The 19,727-nt window shown below is 33.5% G+C and overlaps 1 protein-coding gene across 1 annotated transcript in view; it reads left to right on the top strand.

Moving 5' to 3' along the window:
* LOC114325666 (calcium-binding protein E63-1) overlaps positions 1–19,727 on the top strand; it is a 101,321-nt gene that overhangs the window by 65,561 nt on the left and 16,033 nt on the right. The window contains exon 4 of the mRNA XM_028273784.2: positions 17,634–17,894. Within this exon, the coding sequence (XP_028129585.1) occupies positions 17,634–17,894 (261 nt within the window). The remainder of the gene's footprint in view (positions 1–17,633; positions 17,895–19,727) is intronic.

Raw genomic sequence — 19,727 nt, forward strand, 5'->3', positions numbered from 1 at the left:
ACACATGACAGAAGCTCGAAACAAATGACTGTGAATGAAAAGCCCTATACCAAACAAATAGAAAATTATTAAAGAGTAAAATATTGACCAAACAAACAAAAATGAATATATGTTTATAAAACAATAATAAGACCAATATAACAATGTATGCAGCAGAAACGATGACTATGACAAAAAAGAAGAAGAGAAATTAAGGATAAATGAACGAAAGATAATAAGGACAATACTGGATCACGTTAGAATCGAAGAACAAGAGTATAGAAGGAGAACGAATATAGAAATTTTAGAAGAATTAAATGGAGAAGATATAATAAAGAAAATAAAAGTACAAAGTACAAAATGGCTGGGTCATATATGGAGACAAGGACCAGAATCAGTATCAAAAGCTATGATATTATGGCGACCAGGAGGAAAAAGGAGACGTGGTCAACCCATATTGAAATGGTTAACTGAAGTAGAGGAGGACCTAAGAGGGGCAGGAATTACAAAATGGAAAGAGAAGGCAGTAGACCGGAAGAAATGGAGACATATTAGTGAACAAATACAATGATCATGGGGACTGATCCACCCCGTAAAATGGCTCTAGAAGCGAAAGCGGCAAAAAAGAAAAGAAAGGTTTACGAGTATTGACTTAATTAGATTTAATTATTTATATCCAATAAAACTTCATTGTTATTTTATCAATATAATATTATCTCTTAAGATTAATTTTTAATCCTCTTCTTAATATAATTACATTCAAAGAAGAGCTGAACTCTTTAATCAGATAAAAATGATATATTTATTTACCTACATTTTCAAAGTATCATTTCCAATTTTCTAATAGACGACGGTGTATCAATGCCACGACCTTGCTTCAGAAAACGAAAATTATAAAAAAATAAATTAGTCTAGCAATTTTATATTTTTAAAAATAGCGTACAATCGTTTAAATAATCTGATTCGCTCCTTTCAAGTGGATTTATTGCGTATTTCTTGAACTTTGCGTCAACTAAGATGTTATGGTTAAGAGACAAAAATATTTTTCTTCCGATGTTATAATAATTTTTACAATTCCTATTAAGATATTTTTTTGAAAAACACTCAATAAACCTTATAGAAAAATAACCACTTCTGATCAGGACATTATTTAGATAAAACTGAATATGTAGGTATTACAATTCCTTGTCAAGTTCTTATTACAATTTATTTGGCTATGAGTAAAATCAAACAAAATAGAACTTTTTGTAATATCATTTAGAAATGTTTAATAAACAACATATCAAAAAGTTCTACTCGAGAAGTGGGTGCTACATTATTAAACAAATAATGAACTGCGAAATTAGATGTTTTTTTAAATAACTCCGAAATTATCAATTTTAGAAAAAAACTGACTATTTTAATGTAATTCGTTAACTAATGGATCAAATGAAATTTTACAAATTTTACATGTAAGAAGAACAATTTAGCTAACTTATGGTTATAATAAAAAAAAATAAAATGTATGGTCATAAATACGGTGTGGGCGGAAAGTGAGACAAAGAATTTTGTTAACTAATACAATTTTACTTATAAAACTCTCAAATTTGCCCAACTTACCTTTCAAACATCTTGCTAAACGAGGTTTCATTAAAAAAAATCTGAAAAATTTATTTCAAATGATACGGCGTCTAAAAAAATGTAATTTTTGAAAAAATCGTAGTTTTACAGAATTACTACCACTTTAAGAGAATATTACTCAAGTTTGAATAGATTTATTACAATTTTATAGGTGTTTTTTAAAGCTTAGAATGTAATCTTTAAAATGCACTAAATTATTTTACCTTAGAAATGAAATAAATAATTTCTTTTTGAGAAAATGAAGAAAGATAAAAAAATGTAATACAAAAACCGAAATATGGGCTCCGTGCGTGACCATGATGGGGATACACAGGGGTGTAACAGAGGCCCCTGCAGCATGAAGCTTGCAGAGGCCCAGATCATGGCGCCCCATCTTGTCGTCTGATATTATGTAAAAATCTGTTATTTGTATATTATTTTACGTTATGTGTTTAAATTTAAGAACGTAAATTTCTAAATAGGCATGTTCGGCAAGTGAATCATCTCATATCTATAAACTTAATCTTTTCCGATCTCACGAATTTTTATGGTAACGGCAATAAACTATACTGCTTTGTACGTGACCATTGAAAGATTTGAGAATTGCATTTTGCCGAATTTCAGAACAATATTTCTAAATATAGAAATGGGTTTTCTCTTTACATTTAGTATTTCGATACAATTATCGGCAATAGTTTCCAGAGGTGTAACAGAGGCCCCCGTAGCATGGGCTATCAACATTGCGTCGTCTTCATAACATAACAGAGTATTTTTACTTCTTTGTTTCCCACTCTGTATCCTCTTCCTTTGTTGATGCTGTTGGCGATTTCATTCATGATTAAATTGAAGAGAATTGGGCTCAATGAGTCCCCTGCCTAATTTCGTTGCCTATGTCTAATGCCTTTAGATTCTGCAAGTTGTCCATCTATTCTACAGGAACTTATTTTGTATTTGCTATCATTTCTATAACAAACGTTTGTTATTTATAGAAAAGACAGCGAATACAAAATAAGTGATTGATGTGATCGTTCATGGGTATTCTTTCATTTTTCCGACTGTATGTATTGTTTATATGATCTGTAAGTTTGACCGGTTCAAAGTTTTTATTTTAAAAAAAAATGGTTTTTTAGTTGGAAAGGGTTTTTTTATTTTGGAAAAATACCCTTTTTTAAAATAACTTAAAAAGTATTAGTGATACAAAAATCTCAAATAGTAAAGAAATGTAGGTTTTGCTTTTATAAATATTATGATTTTATTTTGTTATTAACGCAAAAATTGTTTAACGTAGGGCTGTTTAAAATTTGCATACACTCGTGATTAGTGACTCGTTTAAAAATAAGGTCTTTGGACCAGTGAAACTTACAGATCATATAAAAAAAAGTAATTTGTAAAGCGGTAATGATTAGTTTAATTTGGGGTGCTAAATAGTGGCAGACTTTCACGATTTTTTACCAAAACAAGGGATTAACTTTATTTTGAGTGTAACTCGCTTAGTTTTGATGCTAGAAACTTTTATAAAAAATAAAGATAAAGCTTTTTTTTGGTTATTTCACGTTGAAATCTTCGAATTGGAATTTGAAGAATAAGAAGAATTTTTCATATGTCACAACTTTGTTGTTACTTTGTCGATAGACATCATATTTTTATAAGCTACATTTTTGCTAAGAATATTTTTTAGATCAAATTCTTTTTTAGATATTTGCGAAAATCCGCTTGAAAAAGTGGTTTTGTTGTTGAACAATAAACATTTTCACTCGAAAATAATTTAAAAAGTATTGACTTGATCACTTCGGTGGTGACACTGAAAATTACACGGAGTCTCCGTATTTCACGGTCATTTAGTAGGCTATTACATATACGTTTTTGTTACACAAGTCGTATTTAGTAACTTTTTAAAGAGGGCCCCATTTCCAATTGTGCGGGGGACCCCGACGGAGTTTGTTACGCCACTGGGGATACACGAAAGTATGCCAGCGCCCGTAGCGGCGAAATATGACAACTTTGGAGAATAATGATTGAATAATAATTTTTGTCAATAGATATAGGTACCTCATTATTGCCGTTTTGATTTTTATTATTTATTTTTATATTTTCATATTGACTTTCTTTCCTTCCCCGATATGGTGGTATATTCCTATCGTCATCTATTTTCATTTTGTGTTATGGCGCGTCCGCATTGGTAAATTTTTCGTGCGTATTGAACTAATGGTTCGTCGCAAGAATTTGCGCCACAAGAAGTTGCGTCGCAAATTTTTACCAGTGAGGACGCGGTGCTCAAATCATTTGATCTTCGCTCGAAAACGATAACCGATGGAGCCTGTGCTTTGTGTGCGTCGAAAATTATTGCGTCCGATTTATGCGACGAACACGTCCCCACTAGCACAATTCGACACCCCCCGAACAAGGTTGTAACTCATTTTTAGCGATTTTACAGGAGAGGCAAAAAACGAAAATAGGAATTTTTAAAAATTGGTAGCGAAATGATTAGACTCTTTTACACTAATGCGATACGATATTTATAACATAATAAGGGATTACTGTGAGATGTATGATTTGTAATTTTATTAACTATTGAAAATCTTGAGTTTGATTGAGATACAACCTTGAGATTAAACATAATTATTCGTAGAAAAAGGTTGTAACTCGCCTAACAACCATTTTACACTCTCCGTGTTAATTATTTTTCCTGTTTTACTATTAAAAGGTTGTATGTTTTGAGTTACTGGCAATATAGATAGGAAAAAATTAGTTTTTATATCATATTTAAACAAAATATCAACTCACAGTTTTCACAATTTAAATTGGAAATTATAAATTTTACAATAACAATAATATTCTATCACTATGAAAAAACATGCTCTAAAATATCTCAAATTTTTCGCATTTTTATTGCGTATCTGTAAATATTTAATTTTAAACCATTTTACTTTATTACTTTACTCTTTCACTATTAATATCTACTTCAAAATTAACATGTGTCCTTAAATAGGTTAAAATTTAGAATTTGCTTCTGATTTATTTCAGTTACGGATTAAGGATTGACAGATGCTTTAGCACATCGTATCATGGTTATACATTAATCTGGAGCATATACGACTTAATGTTTTCCCGTTTTTCTATAAGGGCATGCATTGAATCACCCTCGTTGTGTGAATGTGCTATTACAAAAAATACATGTGTAATTTTAATATTAAACTTTTTCACTACATAGAAGTACGTGTCAAAAGTTATTCTATATTTATTTTGTCCACTGCAACTATTAAAAAGGATAAAAAAAGTCCGTAAATTCTTTTTTATTTTCATTTAGATAAATTAGCTTACGAGATGCACCATATGTTTGATTACTTTATAAATTAAACATATGTGCAACAAAGTTGTAACTCATTTAACAATATTGTTAATCGTCAAGTATAAAGAAAGTAAATATCTAACATAGGGAGTATCCAGTGTTACTGCCTTTTTCACGCTCAAATGGCACACGTAAGTTAAAATACAACTTTTTTCAATGGAGTATTAGCCAAATTATTGAGAATTAAACCATGTCGTTTATATTGACGTGTGCGCAATTTTTTGCTGAATTTGCATGTGTTGAAATCTGAAAATAGATCTATCTTGAGTTACAACCTTATTCGATGGGGGTGTCGAATTTACTTCGAGCACGCAAATATTTGCGATAAACAGCTGGTACGCACGAAAAATTTACCAATGCGGACGCGCCATAACACACACACCAAAAAAGTAATAGTTCAATAGACCCAGCTAATGTTAAAATCTGGTAATAATAATTCACACTTAATTCACATACACTTAATTAATGTTCACACCGACAACTAAACTATAACGATAAAATGAAGAATACCCCTTAAAATTGATATTTTCTTCAGAGAACTTGAAAATATCCGTTTTTTAATTTGGCGTTTATTTGACACTCGAACATTGTTTATATAATAAATTTTAACAAGAATGGTAAATAAAAATATTACATTAACGTCAAATATGTCATATGTGTATCATATGTTTAACGTCAAATTGTGCTCGCCAAAAATTTCAGGCAACTACGCTAGGTGTCGCGTCAGTCATGCACGGAGCGAATACAAAGTGATCAAAACTTTTTTCTGTAATACTTACCTAAAATACATTTAATAATCAGCTTCAATAATAATTAGTGTTCAACAAAAAATGTTTTTTTGTGCTCTTAAACAGTATGTCGGCGTAAATTGGAACCTATTGATAACTTATTTATTATCAGTTTTACGAAAAGAAGTTATTCTTTATAAAATACTCTGCATCGTATAGAATCTAAGATGCAACCATCAGATATCAAATTTTATTAATTTTATACGAGGTATGTCAAAAAATATGGATCAAGAGTAAACTAATATCACTCAAGAATAAAGTACCTTTAAATTTCACAATATCGAAAATAGTTATTAAAAAAAGTTTTGGATTTAAAAACTTAAGTTTCAATGTTCAATTACATCCTTCTAATTGAAATATTGTGCACTATAAGGGCACTTAACTGTTAAGCGAAATTCATATTTTTACGTACCTCGTATAAAATTGAAAAAGTTTGATATCTGATGGTTCTATTTTAGATTTTAGACCAGGTAGAGCATTTTATGAATAACTTTTTTTCGTAAAATTGATAATAAAATACGTCCATAATAAAATAGTTATAATTGTAATAAAATGATAATGGGTATCGCGTAATTTGAAAAAAAATTGAAAATTTTTTTTTCGATTAGAAGGATGTAATTGTATATTAATTCTAAATAACTTTTCATAATAACAATGTTTAATACTCTGGATTATAAAGGTACCTACTTTACTCTTTAACGAAGTTTATATTTTTGACATAGGTACCTCGTATAAAATTGATAAAATTTGATATCTGATGGTTGAGTTTTAGATTTTAGACTATGCATACACTATGGAGATTAACTATGGAGAGTTAGACTATGGAGATTAACTTTTTTTCGTAAAATTGATAATAAAAAAGTTTCCCATAATATGGTTCCTAGCTACGCAGACATACTGTATAAGAGCTTATGTATAAGAATTTTCAAATTGTAATGCCATATTCGGATTCAGCATAATCAAAAACAAAATAGAAACATATTTGATCAAAGTAAAATGATGAATTCAACGATATTTTTAAAACTATTTATACAAAACAATTGTTGTTGTTTAAACAATTAATAAACAATGAGCGGCAAAATCTGTGAGTAAAACTTTTCACTTTAACATGTATATAAACCAACAAAAATAGTTTTAGAAAAATATAAGCTTGTTTGAATTATTCCGAAACAATGCATGTTTTCGTTCTATCTTGACTCCCCTATTTGTGGAGATTTTGATTTATGGTAGGGGCTAGGGGAGCAAAGTATGCTTTTGCAGTCACTCTAGCGTTACGGGGACCTATTGGGTTGGGATTATTAGGTCCTAAAGCCAAAAAAAGTTAAGTAAAATTTTCCATTTTAGTGGGGACTCTCCATTTTTTAATTAAATTTTCCATTTCCAAATACCGTTTTTTCCGATTATAGCGCCATCTATCCATAATTCGAAAAAATCTCTCAAATAAAAGTTGCTTATTTTTACGTAAAGAATACAAATCTGTAATAGAAATTTGGGGGTCCCATTTAATACTTTAAAGTAATCCCCCACCCCACCTCCGTGGGGGATCGTGTTTGATACCATTCGATAGATTTTTCAAAAACATTTTGAAAGTATATTTTGCAGTTTTTCGATCTGATGTTCATTTTGCGAAATATTGCGGGATTTGTATTTAAAATTTTAAATTTACCCCCACCCCTCTCCGTGCAGGGTCATGTTTAGTACCATTCGATAGATTTTGGAAAAATATTGAAGACGTATTTTTTAGTTTTTCGATATGACGTTCATTTCACGAATTATTCATTTTTTTTTGTGTTCATTCAAATCATCAGATTTTTTAAATATACGCTCTTTTGCATGCACTTAACTTACCTTATCTTAATCTGACAATTTCGAGTATTTTTAAGGATAGATTTTTTTTCGGGCGCCCCTTAACGAACTTCTCTGTGTTTAGAGCCAGTATATGGTAGAGGTACATCTGCAGGGTTCCAGGTTTCTCCCCATATGATAATCTGACGTGCTCGACCAACTGCAAAAAGCATCCCTAATAGTAGGGGAGCCGCTTGGGCTCCCCTACCATTAGGGATGAATTTGGGTGAAATGCAGTGGTGTTATGGCAAAATTAGCAGTGCCGGAACGCACTGCTAATTTTTGTTTACAAAACCTAAATTCTCTATTTATTTCTTTTTCTTTTCTTAACCAGTGCCGGAACGGCGTTTCTCCGTTACCTACATGTAAGATGTATACCCAATTTGATTCAGTTTGGCAAAACAAGAATCGAAAGTTCTCTTAACCAAGCTTTTAAAGCAAAGATTGCTGAACATAATGAGTTTGTTAAAAAAATAGATAGGTATGTTCTTAGCACACTTATAAATAGATACCGTATGTTTTTTGGCCAAACAAGAATTAGCGTTTCGTGGTCATTTTGAGGGCGACGACTCTGACAATCGGGGCAATTACAGGGAATTGTTAACATTAATTGCCAAAAAAGATCAAAAATTTTGCCAACATCTAGAAACATCAACTGTTTTTTCGAGAGTTTCAAGTGATGTACAAAATGATATTATTGAAGCTATATATGTATACATTTAGCCATATCTTAATTTTTTTAAATAAGATTTTTTGCATCTGGTTTTGGTAACATTTTGGAAAAAGTCAAGCGTCGCCACTGTTTCCTATGGGATTCTTCTGGCGGGACTTCGTTTTCTATCAGAATTTTCATGACTTTTTGAATGTGTTTTATCCATTTTTACAATAATTTTCACAATTTAAACACTTATTATAAGTGACATTTTAAATAAATCATTTTTGACATTAACACTAAAGTCTTTAGTTTTTATAATCTCAATAAATTAATCATCATTATTATCATCACTGGCTCGACAGCCCTTTTTGGGTGTTGGTCTATTCCAGGATTCTTCTCCATTCTGATATGTTTCGTTCTTTTTCTCCAATTTTTCCAATCATTTTTTATTTGTTCTTTGTATCCCAGCTTCGGTCTTTCTCTTGTTTGGCACTTGTTTGCCTATTTCGTTTGGTATTTCACCTTCTTCCATTCTTTTAACATCTCCCTTCCAATGTTATCCTGGTATATTTTGCGTAGTTTAAAGTTGAATCTTCTTTCCCAATTTTCATTTTCTTTTGTGATTTTGTATATGTGTCAAGATTTTTTATTCAAAGGTATCTAATAATATTTCTTCACATTTACAGAGTGTCCAGGTTTCTGAACCATATGTAAATTCCGGTATTATTGAGGTTTTGTATATTTGGCTATTGTCTTTATCTTCAATGCTCTCTATAAATCACTGCAAGAAATCAGCACTGATATTTCATATTTAGTCAAATAGGCTTTCCCACCTGTAACCAAAGACGTGATAGAGAGCATGGCAGTCGAAATGTTTACTGTTGGATTGACCTGGAGCTGCAACAGATACAAATCCTTTTGAGAAATACCTTTGGAGAAACGATATCAAAATCTGTAAATCTGTAGAGTTCGAGGCAGTGAAACCTCACGTGTCTATTTAAGGGGTGCTACAAGCTTTTAAATGCCGAAATTTCACATTAGTGGTATCTTGAGATAATTTAAAAAACTACATATTTCAAGACATAGAGTCACTATTACTAGCAGATCAATATTCGATCCATTTAAGACGACAGCACAGCCTCAATATTATAACTGTCACAAACATGGGCCCTTGAGAAGACTGTGAAGGCTCTCATCTCAGCAAGATCACCACACAAGGGATCAGGAAAACTCCGAGTAGCAAGCTTGTAAGCAGAAGCTGGCTAATTTCACTCATGCTCAAGAGATGAAACTCAAAGCATCACCGCTTCAGGGTGGGAAGAGACGCCTTATATTGGATGGAAAGGTTGCAGGACAATCATGTCAAATGGTCGTTGATACCGAAGAAACACACACTCCTGTTAAGACAAATCGTAACTACAGAGAATGATGAACATATTGATGTATCCGGAGAAATGATAATGAACAATGAGATTGGTAATAGGAAGATACCTCAAAAAGTTTTTATACAAGATATATTACGAATGTATTTTATGGAGTATCATACAGTTATCTTGGATATTGGCCAGTGGAGTATGAAAATTGGATATGAAGAGTTTATTTTGAGAACCAGTATATGATTATTAGTTTAAAATGAAACACCGTAAAGAACGCTGACATAGTAATGCCAACACTCTTTCCAGAAGGCTTTGTCAAATTGACTGCAAGTCTTGTCAGAGAACAGAATAGAAATGTGGCAGTCCTATGTCAATAAACAGTGGTTCAACCAGCTGACAACTAGAACTCGCAATCCACGCACCAGGAAGAAATGAATGATGAAGAATTGATGGATTCGACCGTTACTTGATGGACGTTCATTTTATCTCACAATAAAACACTGAAAACTTTTGTTTTCTATACTTCCACAAAATTTATTATTTACAACTATGTGACTACAGCTGTTTCGGCAGAGTGCCTTTCTCAAGTGATATAATTTACAATGTGTTTGCCTTTTTAAGTCTCTAACTGAAGAGGTTGAGGAGTGGGGAGCTGTTTGTCTCGAGTTGGTCATTCAGAATTATATCTGTATTTTTCAGTTTATTAATTTCCATAGATTCTAAAAAAGATAGCTTAAGGCCTTTATTTTGGATATGCAGAATTTGAAACTCTTCATTGAAAGAATGATTATGACTTCACCTTCATTCACCTTCACATACATACGCACTTCACCTTCAATGAAGAGTTTCAAATTCTGCATATCCAAAATAAAGGCCTTAAGCTATCTTTTTTAGAATCTATGGAAATTAATAAACTGAAAAATACAGATATAATTCTGAATGACCAACTCGAGACAAACAGCTCCCCACTCCTCAACTTCTTCAGTTAGAGACTTAAAAAGGCAAACACATTGTAAATTATATCACTTGAGAAAGGCACTCTGCCGAAACAGCTGTAGTCACATAGTTGTAAATAATAAATTTTGTGGAAGTATAGAAAACAAAAGTTTTCAGTGTTTTATTGTGAGATAGAATGATGAAGACATCAAACCACTGACTGAGTTCGTCAGCCAGAATGTAAAGATATTTCCTCGAAAAATCCAGCATTAAAATCTTACTGGACTCAATGCTACCGCTTGGTTTTGGTTAGTGGTTTACTCAGTACTCAAACGTGTTGGGGAGAATTTCTACATAAAAGAAAAGAAGCATAACATGAGATGAAATATCAAGATAAAAAGAAGTATTAGTTTAAATTCATGGAGTAAATAAGACCTTTAAGAAGGTATGATAATGTTTTTACGGCAATTATTACCGGAACTTTTCCCAGAACCAGTAATGTAATTGTTTCATACTGGTTGCTGGTGACTATTTTAGAAAATGTACAAAAGAATACCCCTTACCCAATCAAGAGAGGACAACGGTAGCCAACAGACAAACACTTTGCTATACTAAGAGTTTTTTGTCTAAATGGTATTGTTGTTTCTCCACTAGATTTCAACACCATGTTTCTCCAAATCGTCCATCGTTGCCTACATTTTAAATTTGAAATCTAGCAAAATTTATCGCTACCAAATGATTGAAGGAAATTGCTTACCAACTGCGTGCTATTTTTACAACTTGTTTACATTATTAATTTTTCTATTGGAGAGCAAAGTTTATTTTTAAAATGAGTTAATGTGTAATCATTTATACAAAAAACAGTTCAATGAAAATTGCGCACGTTTAATGAAAGGAATCAGTCATTAGCTAATCAGTCATTTGCTTCATTATTCCCATTAATGTATTTTATTTCCAAGACAAATTAAATTTTGTATATACGTCACCAAGAATTATTTCACTTTTGTTATTGATATAGACATATTCATAAAAAACAGCTTGTAAAATTAATGTAGATACGAAAAAATACAGGAAAAGATGAAAAAGATATTCGTGTTGTTAAAAATCTGTACTGTAATCAAACTGCTGTCGTCAAAATTGGAGATAAATACACTGACAAAATCTCCATACAGCGAGGAGTCAGACAAGGTTGCATTTTGTCCCCAACATTGTTCAATGTTTACTCAGGCCAGTTATTCAAAACACTTGAGAGACATCCATCCATATGGAATAAAAATCAATGGGCAACTACTTAATATAATAATTAGATAGGCGGACGATACAATAATTCTGTCAGAAAATATTGAAGGTCTCCAAATTCTGCTTGATCGTATTCACCAAGTAGGAGAGGCAATCGGCAATGGACATTAACCTTCGGATGACCAAGCGGGGGAAATTGTGACCCCAGCGTATGATTTTCTTTAATAAATTCAAAAGTATTTTCAATTTTTAACTCAATATTTTTTTATTTGACTTTAATATCATTCTAGATATCCTCATATTTTGAAATAAAAATTTTTTTCTATATTTTACGAATAAAAATATATTCTGAAGTTGATGTTTAGTAAAATACCGTCTATTATGTGTAATTCCAAGTAGTTTTACGCTAATGACGTCGACTTTGCAAAGTAACAAGACACTTACTCAACATACACACTACACATGACACTAATACTCATGTTGTGACTGGCTGAATGACATAAAGTCCATGTCATAAAAAAATTTAAAAAAATTAAAAAAAAACTTCATTTTTTTTTGTTATATATAATATATATATATATATATATATATATATATATATATATATATATATATATATATAATAATGTTCTTAAACTCCTAAGTGGAGCATAGAGCTTCAGTGAAAACGCGCCATCGGGTTCTATTTAGCGCTAGGGCCTTCACCTCATTCCAAGACTTTCCTTGACTTCTTATCTCGTCCATGATGGATCTTCTCCAAGTTTGTGCTGGGCGACCTCTTTTTCTCTTTCCTTGGGGATTCCACTCTAGGGCAGTTTTTGCAATACTGGAACTATCTTTTCGGAATGTGTGACCTATCCACCCCCACTTTCTGGATTTTATTTCATTTTCTACCCTCTTTTGTTGGGTCAGGTGTAGCAGATCTTCGTTTCTGATAGTGTTTGGCCAGAAAATACGGACAATTCTTCGTAGACATTTGTTAAGAAAGACCTACAATTTGTCTGTAAGGGATTTTGTCACTTTCCAGGTTTCACATCCATAGAGTAGAACAGACATAACATTTGACTGGAATATTCGGATCTTTGTCCTTGTAGTATATTCCCCAGACCTCCAAACAGGGTTAGGCATGCTGAATGCTTGTTGAGCTTTTCGTATCCTCATACGAATATCGTCTTCTGTACCTCCGCTTTCTGTTATGGCACTTCCAAGGTACGTGAAGTTTTCCACATTTTCAATCTGCTTGTTGTCGATATTAAATAGCGTGTTGTTCCTTACATTTATTCTCATGGATTTGGTTTTACCAATATTGATTTTTAAACCTATTTTATTGGCCTCAGTGGTTAGTGTTTCCAATTGGTCGGCCACATCCTGGAACCTTTGTCCCAACAGGCAGATATCGTCGGCGTATTCTAGATCACTTAGGCGTGTGGTTAACGTCCATTGTATCCCTTTTGTGTCTAAGTCTGGTTTGGAGAGAACATAGTCTAGAGCTATGTTAAACAGAAACGGAGAAAGCACACATCCCCGTCTGACTCCAGCAAGTACGTCAAATTCGTCACTGTTGATTCCATTGTGTGTCACGCTGCACGTCGCCTCAGTGTACAGTGACTTTATAATGGAAATTATTTTATAAGGAATGTTTCTTAGCTCTAAAATTTTCCATATAGCAGCATGAGATAGGCTCTCAAAGGCACGTTCGAAATCAACAAAAACCATGTATAGAGGTGTGTTCTATTCAACCGATTGTTCCATTATTACCCTCACAGTATTAATGTGATCTATGCAGGAAGATTCTGGTCTAAAATGCTTCCTGGTCTAAAATGCCCCGCTTCCCCCACGCCCAGACGGCCCTTGCCATTCACCCACGGACAAAAGAGCTCCAATCTCACGCGGGGTGAGTTGGAGGTGGGTATCGGGGTTTGGTCGTTGAGTGTTAGGTGTCGACAGGATTTCAAGGAAGAGGACAGCGGAATGCTGCTCCTATTAGTCGCCTTTTACGATCAAGTCAGGAGATACTGTGGGTGAATTCTACTTGGGCGGCCCGCATCCCACATGGGGTCATTTTTTTGTTAATTGTCATTTTTGACATTTTTGACGTAAGGTCATTTCCCTCCCCCCTCCCCCTTGGTCGTCCGTCTAACAAAAAAAGGTTGGTCATCGGAAGGTTAAAATAAACTCAAACAAAACCAAATTGTAGGTACTTTATCAGTTGGTTATTTCTCGAGAAGGCTTAGCTCTAGAAAATATCCATTCTTTTGATTTTGAAAATGTGGAGATTTTGAAAAAGAAAAGATTTACAACAAAAGATGTACACGGGAGATGATTCACATAAAAAAGATCAAAGTTGTGTCAATAATAAGACCTATATAAAACATTACTCCAATATATACTTATCACAACTTAATAAATTGGTAAAATAAACCTCAAAATGGTTAATATCAAAATCAAGATAAGAATTTCACTTATTGTAACAGTAGGTACTATTATTATTATATTTATTTCAAGCGAGATTTTTTGCATAATTCTTAATGGAGCCAATGCAGCTTAAGATTTATTTATTTATCGTATGGCAATTACAACACATTTAGAACAAAATTACAAACACTAGTAATATAGGTATATGACAAACTTTAAATAGTTACAAACAAACATCAAGTGTATTAATATAATCAATTGACTCTGAAGTTGCAAACAGGAAGTCTTCAGGGCTACCATTGTAGGATCTTGAGGGACACTCTTCAATAATGTAGTCAATGGTTTGGTTCTCCCCACAGTCAGATTGAGGAGACGGGTTCTTTCCCCATTTATGTAGCATGTATGCACATCTGCCATGTCTGGTTCGGATCCTATTTAGAGTGGACCATGTTTTACGTGGAAGATCAAAACCTGGTGGCTTGTGGGTAATGCTTTATGTGGGTAATGCGTACATGTTATTTTGCCATGCGTTCCATTCTTGGGACCATGCATTCGTGATGTTGAACTCCTCATGTATCATTCTTGACGTTTTTATTGGTGGTTTTCTAGAGCGGAGACGGGTATTTCGTGCATCCTCGGTATCTTGGTGGATCGGCAGATTTATATTGTTCATGATCTTTTTGTATTCACGTGTAAGTGCGTCAACTCGTCGTAAATGTGGAGGTGGGATGTGACTTAATACTGGAAGCCATTGGGTGGGAGTTGATTTAATTGTACCAGCTATCATCCTCATAGTGCTGTGCAGCTGAGCGTCGACCTTTTTTACGTGTGGGCTGTGTAGCCAAACTGAAGCACAATATTCGGCGGTCGAGAAAACAAGGGCTAAGGCAGTAGAGTGGAGAGTGGAAGCCGATGCTCCCCAGGTGGTACCGCAGAGCTTCTGTATGATGTTATTTCTTGTACTCAACTTTTGGGCAGTTTTTGTTAGATGCTCTTTAAATGATAGCGTTCTGTCTAGTGTTACGCCCAGGTACTTAGGTGTTTTGTTGTGGGTAAGTGTGGTATTTTCAAACCGTATATTGAGTTCCTTTCCAGCAAGTTTATTGTTCAAGTGAAAGCAACTAACTTCGGTTTGGGATGCATTTGGTTGAAGTCGCCACTTGCGAAAATATTTGCCCAATATATATGTCTGCCGTCAGAATTTCTTCAGACGTTTCTAGTGTTCTGCATCGTGTAGTGAGGGCCCAGTCATCGGCGTATCCGAACTTTCTTGATTGTGTTTCCGGCATATCTGCTAAGTATAAGCTAAATAGTAGTGGAGAGAGCACTGACCCCTGTGGTAGGCCATTTTTGAGTTTCTTTGGTGGGCTGATATCTGTGCCCATCATTACTTGAAACATTCGGTCGTTGAGCATGCTATCTATTAGGCGTGCTATTGGTTTACAGGGGATTGCACGGAGAATTTTGTATATGAGGCCTTCTCTCCATACTGTATCGTAAGCTGCCGAGAGATAAATAAACGCCGCTGAAGTTTTAAGTCTTCTTTGGAAACCCGCTTCGATGTAAGTGGTGAGTGATATTACCTGGTCCGCGCAGCTTCGTTCTGGTCAAAAACCTGCTTGTTCGACTGGGATCACCTGGAACAGTTCTGTGCTGATTCTATTATATATAAGCCTCTCTAATAGTTTGTAGATAACAGAGAGGAGCGCAATTGGTCTGTAGTTTTTTAGGTTGTCGGCGGGGTTGCCTGGCTTTAGTATGGCTATTATCTTAGAGCGCTTTAGTTCTTGTGGGATATTTCCAGTTTCCATGACGTCTGTGAAAAATCGAGCCAGCCAAACTCTTGTATACTTGCCAAAATTTATTAGGAATTCAGGGTGAATATTATCAAATCCTGGTACTTTTGCTGGCTTAACGTCTTTAAGAGCCTCTGATATGTCTTCGCTGGTGAAGGGGAGGGAATGCTCCGTTTCTGTGGCTACATGTTTTAAAGTTATAAGTTCTCTTTTTACGTAGATGGTGTGTGCTTTATCCTTTGGTGCTATGGATGTTTTTCCTATATGTGATGCTACGGCCTCTGGCTTTACGGCTGCCTCTCGGCGTTTCGTACGGACACCACTCCCTAATTTTCTTAATAATGACCATGCATGTCTGCTTGATTTCTGGAAGTTTAGACTTTCTACTGTTTAGCAGCTTCCGGGAAGATTATTTATCATTCTGAGAATACAGAATATCTTAATGTAGAGATATTAGCATTAGACCATTGATAACACAAGCAAAATGTTTTCATATCTTATCAGAATTGCGATTAGTTCCGTTTATTATTACACGAGACCTAAAATTATTTAATTCAACGATTCATTCATAATTTAGTAAATAGTTTAAAATATTTATGTTGTGTATTACTCATGATTATCTTGTTATATTTATTTTATTTAGCGTATGGCTATTTAATACACAGCATATTATATTACAAATCAATATCTATCTCATTTAAATGTTTAATCAACAATGGTATCGCGTAGGCAAAGACCAGCAGGAGGGTTGACCAGGAAGTCAAAACTTGGTGGAGTCTCTGTGATGCATGGTATGTTTCTCATTATTCGGTTACTTCATTCATTTCAAATACTCAAATAGACTTGCCTACACAATATTATACACATAGTTTGACTGTAAAATAATTCAAACACATTGTAAAGCATGAAATCAACATAAAATGGCACCTGGATTCGATCTAATTTCTGTAAAAATCCTACAAAAGTTACCTGAAAAATGTAACAAGTTCATAACCTTAAATATTACACAAATGATCGTATTATCCCCAAGTCCGGAAAAATCCGGAGGTCGTCTCGTCTCGTTCATACAGGTCAATAATCATATTCTTATAAGTCTTCGAAAAGTTTTACGCCAATAGGCTCCAAATAATATTAAAATTTAAAAAAACTGATTTCACATCACCAATTTGAATTTCAAGAAAAGCACAGAACAACTGAGCAGGTATACAGGTTACTTAACCAAATTTACAGGGAGTTGAACGGTAAAAGAGATTACTCAGCATCATTCTTGGATATGTCACAGGCTTTTGACAAAGTATTGCATTTTAAATTGAAAGACCTCTTACCCCATCCCCACTATCTACTACGTGCTACTACTAAAATCTTACCTATTAGACAGACATTTCTTCGTAAAACAGGTAATCAATTTACTGAATTACACCCAATATATTCTGGCGTTCCTCGAGATAGCGTCTTGGGACCTATATGGTTCCTCCTTTATACAGCTGATCTGCCACGAAACACCACTCATTAAGTCATTAACTGATTTGATGATCCCCATTTTAATAATTATCACACACTACTAAGAACAGATTTTTCCTGATCAATTAAAGTAGACTTTAAATTTAATTTCAGTGTTAAATACATTGGGGATCTGTAACATGTTTTTCTTTTCAGGCTCAGACTTAATAGACCAAAACGACTTCCTTTCTTTCGTTAAACAGATTCAAAAAGCATGTCCAGGAGACGTAGACGAGGATATAGCTAGTGACCTAAAGGCAGCCTTTCAAGTTTTTGATTTGGACGGAGATGGTTATATTACAAAAGAGGAATTAAAAACTGCCATGGAAATGATTGGGGAAGCTGTTACAGATCAACAATTAGAACAGGTTATTCGACTGGCTGATACTGATAAGGATGGAAGGATAAACTATGAAGGTATATAAAATTTTATTTTTAGTACATTGTTCCTGGCCCCGGTCCTGTCTGGGTCGCCTCTAGCAGACGCTCGGGCTCCAGAAACCAGTCCTTGTAGACCAGAAAATATACCTACTAGAAAATAAATGTCGCGAGTTTAATCTCGATGTAAAAGTGTTAAAAATAAAATAATGAATCAGTAAATTCATAACAATATATTGTGATATATTTTTCTTTGGCATCTTTGAATTTTTACTTGTCACGTTAAAAGGAGCCAGACAGGGTCTGGACGTCCAGTGATTAAATCATCCCCTGGTGCTTTCTTCAGATTGATGTTGTCTTTTATTTCATCAGAAACTTTCTTCGGGGATATTGGTCCGATTATCTCTTCTGTCTTATTAAACTCTAACGATATTTGAAATATTTGATCATTAATTTGGTATTCACGCGATTTCAATGGATTTCCTAAGTATGTGACAAATCTCTCTACCCGTTGCTAATTGCTTCTAGCCCAGCTACCGTCTTCCGGTTTAATGGGTGGAGATTGGATTAGTGGTCTTTTTAGCCTTTTTACATATTACAGGAATTACTCGCTCAAGTAGGTAACAACTGATTTACTAATTTTTTATGTTTTAAATCTCTTTTTTAAGTTTTTGACTAGCATTGTTCAAATTTGTTCTATCTTGGGGAGCTGTGGTTTACTGTCAGTACCTTCTGATAGTCCACAGAAATCAGGTTTTTGTCAGGACACTTGAGCAGCCAGGTTGCAAATGGATTTTTTGGGTAATATATACCTAATACATTATAAATACAAAAATTCCCGTCACAGTTCGGACGAGAAACTTAGTTATTAACAAATAAGTGTCAAAAATGGCAGTTTTTTCGTTTAAATCGCTACAGGTAAAAATAGGGTAATTTAATATCTTATTTATAATATTCTTCTTTTTATAGATGAGCCAAGGTTTAAAATGGCACTTTTTGAATTTTAGTCCGATCCTTTTTTGTTTCGGAAAGTGCAAAATAATACTAAAATTTCAAAAATAAAAAATGTGCTATAACTTTTGCAAAAATGGCCTTAAGACTTTGATATTGCACGAAAAGTTAAGTCAAACATTCCATATAATGCACAAAAAATTTTAAGACGATTCGTCAATTAGTTTAAATTTTATTCAATTTGTGTATCGCAAAGAGCTTTTTTTTCGCAATGTTATTGTTCCGAAAATAATAATGACATAGCAATTCTGTGGAAACCACATGCAAGAATAATAGTTATTTTTTTTTAAGTTTCGAAAAAAAAAATCATTAAAAAGATGTTTTTATCACTCCGAAAAAAGTTTAGTAAAATAGAGTCATTTTTGACTTCTAAAAAATTATGAATAACTTTGTTAATATTGACTGTAGAGTAAATCTACTTTAGGATTTCAAAAGCTGGTATTTTTATACGAATTTAAAAAAAAAACTTTTTGCCTAGGTTAATTAGGTTCAAAGTTAGCCACTTTTATTATTTAATCCGGAGTTACTTCTATATACATCAAATTCTCCTGTAACAGTGTTAGTTACCACACTACTCCGAAACTGCTTTACCGATTTTTATAAAATTTGACACGTTTATCCTTTAGGACGTTGAAGAGGTTTTAATCTATTTTTTATAACCATAAGTTATAAAGGGGGTTGCCCCCCTGAAATTTCTTTTTATTTTTTTGGACAAAATTATCTACCTTAATTTTATATAATGTAGTATTAAAAAATACATACAACCCTTAATTTTCACTCCTCTATCACCAACCCCTATTTGTTAATAGCCATCTATATATTTACATCTATAAAATTCTCCTGTCACAGTGTTAGTTTCCA

The sequence above is a fragment of the Diabrotica virgifera genome, chromosome 4, assembly GCF_917563875.1.
Source record: "Diabrotica virgifera virgifera chromosome 4, PGI_DIABVI_V3a".
Taxonomy (NCBI): Eukaryota; Metazoa; Arthropoda; class Insecta; order Coleoptera; family Chrysomelidae; genus Diabrotica; species Diabrotica virgifera.